The sequence below is a fragment of the Thalia democratica genome, chromosome 2, assembly GCF_965202585.1.
Source record: "Thalia democratica chromosome 2, ktThaDemo2.hap1.1, whole genome shotgun sequence".
Taxonomy (NCBI): Eukaryota; Metazoa; Chordata; class Thaliacea; order Salpida; family Salpidae; genus Thalia; species Thalia democratica.
The window spans coordinates 51,136,242-51,147,811 of record NC_139166.1 but is presented as its reverse complement, the minus strand read 5'-3'; the positions used below and the strand labels follow the sequence as shown (position 1 = coordinate 51,147,811).

General features: G+C 27.0%; 1 protein-coding gene across 1 annotated transcript; it reads left to right on the top strand.

The window, feature by feature from the left end:
• Window positions 1–3,605: 3,605 nt before the first annotated feature.
• LOC145849849 (laccase-like) lies at window positions 3,606–11,265 on the top strand. Its single transcript, XM_082954926.1, has 12 exons — window positions 3,606–3,764; window positions 4,962–5,146; window positions 5,284–5,388; window positions 5,624–5,755; window positions 5,983–6,170; window positions 6,463–6,606; window positions 7,253–7,451; window positions 7,811–8,061; window positions 8,353–8,564; window positions 9,435–9,580; window positions 10,190–10,304; window positions 10,725–11,265. The coding sequence occupies exons 1-12, from the start codon at window positions 3,674–3,676 to the stop codon at window positions 10,880–10,882; spliced, it is 1,926 nt and encodes a 641-aa protein (XP_082811052.1). The 5' UTR covers window positions 3,606–3,673; the 3' UTR covers window positions 10,883–11,265.
• Window positions 11,266–11,570: the final 305 nt, after the last annotated feature.

Genomic DNA, 11,570 nt, shown 5'->3' with positions numbered 1-11,570 from the left:
AATTATTTTACTCCAAGTATTGTCAGTAGTTTAGTAAATAAATTTGTATGTATAGGGGTAAAAGTTTTGTTTTATTTTCTAAATGTATTTATATTTCAAAAGCCTATTTACCAAGAGAATTTTTTTGTTAAGTCATAAAAAATGTTTGTTTTTGTTTTTAAAACTAAGGTGCATTTTTTCAAACAGAAAATAAACAAAATTAATTATTTAAACAATAGTTTTTTTTTAAAGATTCAAGAAATATAGATAAAATATATGAACAATGCTAATACTGTTTTAAATGGAACCAAGGTTTTTATTTTTATTACAATGTCTGTGTTGTTTTCGAAATTTAAAGCCAAGTAAAGTTATAGATTTGATGACCACAAAATGATATATTTTTTTATGAAAAAAAGTCTAAGCTTAAAAAATTAAATAATAATTTTGTCCAATACTTTATATACAAAGATTATTTAGATTTTAGTTGATAGCTTTAACTGAACATAAAATTTTCTGAGCAATTATCATTTTTCTATTTAATAAGTCAGTCTTTAACACAAATAAAATAAAAAGCATATTTTACTCAAAAAATATATCACTTTAGAAGCTTAACAACTATGTACGTACAGTCAATAAGTAAATAAGTAAAAAACGCTTAGTAGCATTTATAACAGTTCTTACTAAACAAAATTAAGTATAAACAACCTCTAGTTTTATTGGCTGCACTAAAGAAGTTAACTCAAACATGTTGAAGTAAAAACTTATATTAAACTTACTTGATTATCATTAAAATTACTGAAGTATAATCTAAATCTAAAGTAACTATACACTTTTTTAAAAGACATGGTAAAATTTTTTGTTGCTGTAACAAAACTTACTTTATCTTAGACGAGGGGTCGGCAAACAGCGTTCCGCGGTCGACATGCGGCCTATGAATGGTAAAAGTGCGATCCGCAAGCATAGTTTTATTTTAAATGGTACTACCTACGGCCTGCAAACATGCTATTATGACCAGATAATAAAAGGTTTTGAGGCTTACATTGGATACTAAGAGGTTCAAACCTAGAAGTGAAGAAAAAAAATATTGAAAAAACAAAACTTATACTATGTATTTCGGAGTATGTTATGGAAAACAAAAACTTGAACTACTACTGCGGCGTGCGAATGTATTTATTTTCGAAATTCGGCCCGCGACCACCGAATGCCTGCCGACCCCTGACTTATTAAATAACATTCAATAGATGAAACTTACTGTCAACTGTTTTAATTTGCATGAAAGTTATGATATCCTAGTTAAATAACCTAATGATACAATTCCTTGTCGGTTTTTAAGAGAATCATGTAAACCAGGTATTCCGAAATTTGAAGTAAGCATTTGAGATTACTATCTCAAGTTAAATTATGATCAACTAATCTATTTTTCTGAGAAAACCTAAAAATATTTTTATTTTTTATGTTTGCAAGTATAATTATATTAGTATAGCTTCTTTATAGTTACATTTTTGGGCTCAGAGAAGTATTCAGAAGAAAAAAGTAAATGAAAAATTTAATAGAAGAAAATTTATTGTTGTTGTTATTATTCATAGTTATTGATTTATTTTTAATTTTTCTTTTATTTATTTTTTCTCAATAAGTGCATCATGTATAAATGTTACAGTACTTATTTTTATATTATTATATGTAGTTATTTGTTTTAATTGAAAAAGATTGCTAATTTTACTGAGATGTAAAGAGCTTATTTAAATAAAAATGAGCAAATCAAATATTTTATTTACAACCAGGTTTCGGTGGCAAAAAAATTGCGACCTCTTCAAGTAAAATTCTTTGTTTACTATTTTATTTTACTTGAAGAGATCGCAATTTTTTTGTCACCGAAATCTGGTTTTAAGTAAAATATTTAATTTACACATCTTTATTTAGATTATTTTAATTGTTAGCTTTATATTATTATATATAGAAGTTAAATTGGGTTTTTGGTCAAGTTCACTTTTTTATAAAGTAATAAAAAAAAAAAATTCTAATATTAACTTCTTGCGGTATTTCAATCAATTAAAAAAAAGTTAAGCTTTTAGCATAAAATAGTGATAAAATTCTACTTAAAAGAAATTCAGCTTTTTACAATTTTATCTTATTTTACAATTATGACCTATTTTTCATGTCAGCTATAAGTTTTGCTTATATCGAATTATAAATTAAATTTTAGTTAATTTTTTTAAGTCTAGAAATGTTATTTACTTCTATTTTTATTCTTTTGAGTTTTAGGCTTAGACTGTATTTTCATTTTTATCTTATTAGACAAGTTTGTTAAGTACATTATGAATAAAACTTATTTAAGTAAACACATTACTTAGTTAGTTTTAGTTTAATTTTCTTTTCTATTCTTTCATTTTATTTACTGTTTTATTTCTTAAGGTTTAAAGCTTCAGATTAGAAAATTAAATCTTTTAGCTCTTATGAAATTGTTAAAGCATGTGGTGTACGACTCGATAACCGAAAAGTTTTTTCGTACACCAGGTCCTTAGACCAAACTTTTTGAGCGCTTTTTTATCGTTCAATAGAAAATATATATAAAAGTTTAATACTAATTCTATAAGTATGCAGTGAACTTATCCAAACTATTGCTAAAGTAATTATTTTTGATTACCTAATTATTATATCGATTTTCGTTAAAAAAAATTAGAAAAATAACTGATTAATTAAAATGTAATTAACTATGAATTATTTTAAAAAATAGTATAAAAAATGCTAACTGTTATTTTGTTTCAAATGTTACAGAAATATTAAAAACGAAATAAAGCTCTTACTAGCGCATACATACTCTGAAAACACATACAATCGACATTAACGCATAAACAATTGTATTAAAACGAATGAGTTTATTAAACCTAAAACTATGAAAAAACAAATTATAACCGAATTAATTTTAGGATAGTTTTTTTTAAACTAAAGTTAATCTAACAGTTTTGAAAAATTATTCTATACCTTTTAAACGTATAAAATTGTAATGTGTATATAAAAATTTAAATGCCCGAAATACTCTTTAAAGATTTTGTCATTTACAAAAAAAATGTTCAATTTATCTTTTAAAAAATACCTCGATTAATTATTTTGTATGATGGTATTAGTGGTCAGACATTATTTATTCTAAAAAAGATGTTCCGCTCAGCTCGTCAGGTTAAGTAAACATTTTCATGTGATTTAAAACTTAATCAATTTAAAATAAACACTATAAGCTTTACAAAAAAATTTTGTTTTAGTTTGCAAAATAAACAACAGTAATCAACTCTTAATGTATTACGTAAAGTTCCAACGAAACTATGTTGTTTATTTTAATTAAAGTGTAAATATGGCCTTCGGCCAAACGAAACTAAAACTTTTTATAAAAAGAAGAAGGAAAAACCTAAACTGCATAAAAGTCGATTCTCGAAGAAAGTATTTGAGTACGTGTTAAAATGTTTTTAAAATTTTTAAAGCAGTTTGTTTCTAAATTAAACTTAAAAAAAAAAGTATATATATATTTTTTTAACAGTTTTTAACAATTGTAACTATTTTTAAAATACTTTTAAGTTATTAAATATGTTTTTTATTCAAAACATGCAATTTTATTTATATGATAGCGTCTCAAAAACATAACAATAAAAATATTATATTTACAGTTCTTTTTCTTTCAATATTTAACAAATACGTAAAAGTGATGATGAATATTGAAGTTTTATTCTTCTTTCTGGTAGTTGCTCAAGCGAATTGTGATTGCTCAATGAAAAGTCCCTGCACTCCTTTGAAAGGTTTAAAGTTTATTGAATTTGATGGTCAATATGTAGAGTTCTTTTTTATTTAAAACAAGCTTTGTTTTAGTTCAAGCTTAATTCGGTCAGTAAGTATATATGAAATGACTAGAAGTTAACTGTAAAAACATAATAAACAGTACAGGTTTAGAAACATAGAAGTAATATTTAAAAATTACAAAATCAGTTTAATTTTGAAAGGGTTCAAAAACTTGAGCTAATTTACGTTAGCTAAATACTAATCTGTTCTAGGTAGAAATCATGCATTCAATTATAAAACAGATATATTTAGCACGGTTTTGGATTTTATTGAACATATGAGCAGATTTAAGAATGCATCGAAAACTTTTTTAATTTAAAAAAATTTATATAAAGAGTATATATACAATACAGTAGTTAAATTTAAATGTTATTAGTATAAGTACAAAAAACTAAATGAAAGTAAATTAGTAAAATAGTTTAAAATTTATAAAAACAAATTATTTGACCCAAAAAAAGTTTTAAGCTAGCATAAGTTAGCAAAGCAGTAAATATAAAAATTTGAAACTTTGTTAATCATTTTCAAATACTCAAGTATGTCATAAGAAGTATAACAGATATGAAAATACTAAATACTTAAAACCGTAACTATTTTAAAGTAGTTCAAAATTAATGGTTTTAATTTTAGTATACCAGTAGTTTACATCATAATAAAAGTATCTAGGTTTTATTGCTTTTAAAAATGTTTTTCTGATCTACTCAATATATATTTTTTTTTACCTACGACAGTTATTAAAAGCTTTTTTTTATCTGGCTTGCGATAAACTTTACAAGTAAATGTTGCTGTTACTTATAAAAGACTTCTGACCCCTGATTTATGTACTTTATTTGTTTTTTTAATAATATTGCTGCAGCTAAATTTTTAAGCTAAAATTTACAAACATGTCATTCAGTACTTTTAGAACTCATTTTACTTGAGCGTAAAACTTAAATATTTTAATTATTTCGTAAATAACGAAAAATCTATACTTGTAATGTAATGTTTATACTATAAACTTAAAGTTAATTTTGACACAAAGAATTAATATAGCTAAGAGCATAGTTTAAAACTCTATAGTTAGTGCATAAGCTTTTTATATACAATTAGTTTAATGTACAATATAAAGTATTAGCTGATAACTTATCTAGTATCAGTAACAAAAACGTTTTATACTGTAGGAGGTGATCAGTACTCAAAAAAGACTCAGTTGGTATCTTCTGAGGGCCAACTTGACACTAGTCTTACAGTTGACATAAACGAGTTTAATTTCGATTGGCTCTCTGTAAGAAGACGAACCTACAATGGAGAATTCACCGGACCTACAATAAGGGTAAAAGCAGGGGACAGAGTCAACTTAAACTTAGTAAGCAGGAAAAAGTTACATAAAATCTAAACATTTTCAACGAATTTTATACGCTTGCAATAGAATAACTTTGTTTTTATGTTAACAAAAAAGTTTCAACTCTTAAGTTTATACTTAACACATTTTATAAACTTTAGGTTAACAATTTGCAAGATCCCGATTTTACAGATGCTAAAATGAACGAATTCAGATTTCCAAATACAACAAACTTGCACACACATGGGCTACATATTAGTGGCAAAGTAAAATTTGTTTATTTAAACTATGAGAAATTAAATAAAACAGTTTGCAAACTTTGATTTAATAAATTAAACTTAATAAACATACCATACTATATTAAATGTTTAAGATTGTGTTCTACCTTGAAGCTTATAAAACAAAACACAACTGTAACTACGCTAACATAATGAAGCCTACTCTAACTAAAGTTTTCCATATAAGTTTAAAGTTCCAAACTTAATATACTTTTACCAACAGAGTCCTCAAGACGACCCGTTCGTTCGAGTCCCACCAGAAGCCTCCCACTTGTACCAGTACGAAATAGATGGTGACCAGCCGGCCGGCACTTACTGGTACCACCCTCACACTCACGGAAGCACACATTTTCAGGTGGAACTGTGTTTTTTTATTAAAAAAAAAAAGTTAAATTAAACCTTTCATTTGTTTGTACACTATAGAACATAACGTACTTTTTTTTTCATTTATTTTTACTTTGTTGCAAAATAAAGGTTCTAAGTATAATTTCAGGCATGTATTCGTGCTAAGATCAGCTCAAATGATAACATTTTTGACCCAATTTACCCATTAGATCGTTTTGTATTTAATTGCAAATGCAGATCTTAAGCGGGATGTCGGGCATGTTGGTTGTCGAAGACGAGGCTGAGGACGAGATTGCTCGATACTCGTGTCCGCGCAACTGCGACAGGGAAGTTCAGATCGTGTTTCAGTCGTTTCAGTACGCCAACGACGACGACGCAGCGTTCGCCAGCTTTCAAAAAGACATCAACGACGACAAGTCGAACAGGTGTGGAAAATGTTATGTTTAATGTATAGTTTACAAAGGTAGAGTTTATGTAAAAGTAATAAGCTGAAATTGTTAGTATTTAGAATAAAACTACAAGTATTACAAAGATTTAATAAAACGTTTTTTTGTCTATTCAGTAAATGATACTAGTGAAACAGGCTTGAAAGAAAGTTTTAAAGAAGAACTAATAGACATTTGTTTACATAGGAGATAATGCGCATTAGGTTTTAAAACATGTTATTTTGTATAAACTTATATATGAAAGTTTATAACTACAATAAATACGAAATAGGTTAGATGACCTTATATTAGCAAGCAATGAAGGAAATCTAGAAGAGTGGTTAGAAGATCCTACTAATGATATTAGATATGTTCTTGTCAACGGAAAACTTCAACCGAACTTCCAAATGGAAGCTGGCAAAATACACCGTTTCAGGTTTAAAAATTAAGTTCCACATGATGTTTATTTCAAAGTTTAATACTTGTTTCTAATAGAACAGAAAAAAATCAAATGTTTTTATAAGTTATCATATAGACCACTGAATTTTTAAAACCTGTTGTGATATGATAAACAATTTCTTTTGTCAGTGTAATTTTTAAGCTTAATAATAAAATAATTCAATGATAACTTTTTAACTAACTATTATACAAAAAATTTAAAACGTGTAGTTTTTATTCTCTAATTATATGTTTTAAAGTTATTTTGTACGACTACATGTAATAAGTTTTAAATTCAATTTAATACGAAAACTGTTTTTTTTATCATTTTGTTTTAAATTAAACATGTAAAAATAATCTAAAAGTAGGTAAGCCTTCAAGTATTGCACAAATTTTTACTGATTTTAAACTTTTAAAGTTTGTTACAACTTTTTAATATGAACTATCGGTGTAATACCAAAATAAAACTTGTTTTTTAAATAAAAAAAAACAAAAATTTGAAAAAAATACTAAAAAGTAAGACAACAAACCAAAAAATAAACATGTCTTACGAAATTGCGATATGTGACAAACTTAACTTTTACCGTTGTTTATTTCGCAAAATGAATTTTCTTTGATTTGTGTAATTCACATTATCAAACCAGATTTGTGAATGCAATCGGAGTTCATGGTTTAGCGCTGAATATTGAGTCCCTTCAGGGCAACACTTGTGAGATAAAAGAAGTAGCGGTCGACGGAGTTTACTTGCCGCGACCGAGAAGAGTCAGGTTCGGAAGATCACTCATAGTTTCAGGAGGGAGATTGGATTGGCTAGTCGTCTGCAACGTTCCAGGATCATATTCGGTTCGGATTGTTATTAGATAGAATGAAAATTTTAAAAAGATTACAACAAATTTTGCTTATACTTATCGTAAAAATAATGACTTAAAACTTATAAGCGATATTTTTAATAAAATATGGTTAATTCATTTCGTTATACTGATTAAAACAAAACGAATAAAGTTTTAAAATCGAAACTTTATAATATTTAAGTCCAAAATAGATTATAAGTATTTTTCAAATTGTTCTATAATTTCAAAGTTTCATAACTAATCAAACAACATTAAACTATAAAACATTGTTTACTTCAAAATAAACATACTACAATATCTCTTTTTAAAAATTCATTAAAAAGTATTCTAACGAAAACCAATACTAAACAGCTCAAGTCGACATTCAAGGAGTCAGATTTTGAATCGCTTGGAGATCACCCGACCTTCAACGGAGCTCTGATGAATATCGACGTGACCGAATCTACAAGTGAAGATGAACAAATTGATCTAAACCTTCCTCAACTTCCCTTCTTCCTTTCTGATTTAGACAAAGCTGACGAAATATCAGGAAGGTTCACCGTGGAAGTGACTCCGACTGACACCATGGGAAGGGAAGACTATTCAGGTCCCAACCGAGTAAGGTGGGTGGCATCAGAGTACAGAAAAAAAAAATATTTATAGCTAAAAAGATAAATAATTATTTTTCTTTTTGTTAGTTTGCAATTTTGTACATTTTAGTACACCTTAATAACCTTTGGAAATATGTAGGATTTAGTGTATTAGAACTTCTAAACAATTTTATTTATTGTTTTTTTTGCAATTATTTAACGTAGGTGTTAGATTTAGTGTTAGACTAAATGTGGGTTACAGTGCACTAGAAAACTAGACTCTTTAAACTAAAATCACTACCGTAACAAACCAAACAACAAAAGAACGGAGTCGCAAGTGAACAAGGTGCACGAGTGGAACTTTGTGAACACCGAGTACGAAACCTCACACCCCATTCACATGCACGTCAACCACATGCAGGTGGTGAGCTACAACGAGTACACAGGGCCGGTCGGCGTGGGTAACGATGACGGTGAATGGAAGCTGTTCGCCAGGAGCGGTGAGACTTGCACGTACCAGCATCAAGGCTACCACGGTTCGCTGTTTGATTTTTTTATTTATATTGTCATGCTTTATTTGTTTTTTTAATTCTTTATTCTAAGCAAAAATGGAAAATATATAATATGACATACTTTTGATAGTATAATTTATATCCAAATGCTTTAAGACTTTTTATTTTAATATTACCAAAACACATCACTTGCTCGTACAAGCATCAAGGCTACCATGGTTTGCTGTTTGATATTCTAATAGTATTGTATTTTTTTTCATTTTTATACACTATACAGTTTAATTTTTCTTTTGTTAAAATTTAATCTAAATACTTTATGAACTTAACTAGCTTGTTTGCATTTTAAGTTTTGACTATACATGTAAGGTTTTATTTCTATACTTTCTTTACCATCGAAAGGTAGGTTTTCTTTTATTAAACTTTAATTCGAAATATGAAACACTCAAAGTTTACTGTCAGTTTGGCAAACAATTAAAAAAACTCTAGTATTCATATCTTAAATCTAATACGATTTAATTCAAACAAAAGGTCTAATTGAGAGTTTTGAAAACTTAACATACCAAAGATTTCACAGTAAAATTGGAATGCTCTTTTTATGCAGACGAAATTTAGTTTTACTTTTGCAAACAGTTCATAAAAAATTCAATCATTAGTTTTTTTTTTAGATCTATTATGTTCTAAATTAAACAGAAGTTCTTGCAGAGAAATTTGAAAACTTAATGTACCAAAGCTTTCACAACAATACGTTTTTTTTCTTTTGCAGACGAAACAAACGTAAAATTTCCGTCTGAAGATTTGATTAGCCTTTCACGGCAAAAATGATTACTATCCTTCAAAATTTAAAGTTTTTTTTAGTATAAGAGTCATAAATTTTTATCCATGCATTTTTTTCAGAAAAAATAGACGTGGAATATCCGGCTGAAGCTTTAGATTTTGGTGATCACCACGTGAAATACCATCGCAGGCAGTCCAGTTTCGGCTACGCTCAAGTTGGAGAATGGAGAGACACGTTGCTCGTCCCACCTTTAGGAAATGTCACAGTTCGTCTAATTTATAACAATATTAACATAAGTTTTAAATTTACTGTTTAATAATAAGCGACATTTTTGTAATAAATTTAATTATATTATTTTTAAAATAATTAAATGATATTTGATAATGTTTAAGTTTAGTATTAACAACTAGTAATATTAAAGTTATTTGAGAAATTAATTAGGTAGCTGAAAATTTTACGAAGAAGTTTCAACTAAAAAGTTAATTATAACACAAAATGTTGTAACTAATCCGTTTCTTATTTAGAGCGTATTTAGAATAACCTATAAAATTTTGTTTTTGATAAATTTCAAAAGTTCTAACAAATTATTGAAAATGTCGCCAGTTATCTTAAAACATGTAAATTTTTCAACATAACACTTAATTTGAAAAAAAAAATAATGTTTAAAATAATGATTATAAAAACGTTATCCAGGTAAGATTTTAGCCGATAGAAGTACTTTACAAACGCTGTAATTTGTTTTTAAAAACATCCAAAAGTTCTTGCAAGTAATTAAGAATATCAATAAATTTTATAAACATTTAGATTTCAAAATGTATTCATTGTATTAAAATATAAACATTAGTATAACATACATAACAGTAATTTTATCTAGGTGAGGTTTTTAGCGGACAAATACGTCGGTGACGTCATAATACATTGCCACCTGACCGGAGACGAAGACCAGGGCATGATGATGGTGACCCGGATAACTGAGGGCGAACCAACAAGTATTATTTTTCTTTTGTTTGTAAAACAAAACTGTGATGTACACGATAAAAAATGTAAACAAATCATGAAGCTGAGATTTGAATTAAGATGAATGTAGTTTTTACTTTTAAGTTAATTACTTGCTCAAATGAAATTAATAAAATTCTCATGTCAATTTTATTTGAAATTTTTTATTTTTCAAATTTTGTTCTTAGTAGACTGCTGCTTTTATTAACTAGTTGATAAAAAGATGAAATTGCTTATAGCTACGACAAAAATAAATACTTATTTTAATTTAAACTTATTATCGTTTTTATTTATTTTTAAATTTTTATATACAAAAATCATGTTTTTTTTTTGTGCATATTTAACAGTATTAAACTACTATCTAAATTATTAAAAAATATATATTTCCATATCGTCTAACTTATAATTTAAAGGTTCAAAAACTGCAACGGAATCATCAGGAAACGCTGCACCCGGATCTTGCATGGAAGACAGTCTAAAAGAAACTTATAAGTATAATAGAACTTATAATTATGTGATGCATTACTTAAACAAGTTGAAAGCTGCATTGTACGGAAAAGATTCAAACTAAAAATTGTAATTCATTTGTCTTTGATCTTTTATTTTGTTTAATAAACCGTCAATTTTTCAATATTGAGAAAGCTGTCTAAATACTTTTACAACAAACATTTATGTGACGTTTTTTTGTTTTTGTTTTTGCTTTTAAGTTTTAATTAAACATACAGAAGAGCTCTAAACAGGGGCGTGTTTTGACTGGTGTCCTTTTTCCTGTGCGACTCCTGAAAAAAAAAACTTATAAACGTTATAAAAAAGATTTATTTTAGGTTTTTATTTTGTTTTCCCTTGTGTTTTAACTATATATTTAAAACAGCTCTAAACAGGGCCGTGTTTTGATTGGTTTTCTATTTCTTATGTGACCCCTGAAAAAACTCAATAAACGTTAGAAAAAAGCGATTGAATAGGGTTCTATTTTTGTATAGTTTACTAAAAATTTATATTTATATGTTAATTATTAATATAATTTAGTTTGTAGTTTTAAAAAAAACTACGTCAAAAGTATTGTGTAACTTCCTATCATAAAAAGTCAAATAAAGTTTGTTATTATACAAAGCATTGTAGCATTTAATTTATTTTTCTACGAACTTTTCTTTCCTAATAATTTAATTACGTCATACAAGGTACAAAATTTAAGTTTAGTCTTATAAGTAGCTTGAAACTTAACATTTAAACTGATATTCCGTATAAGATTTTATTTTTAC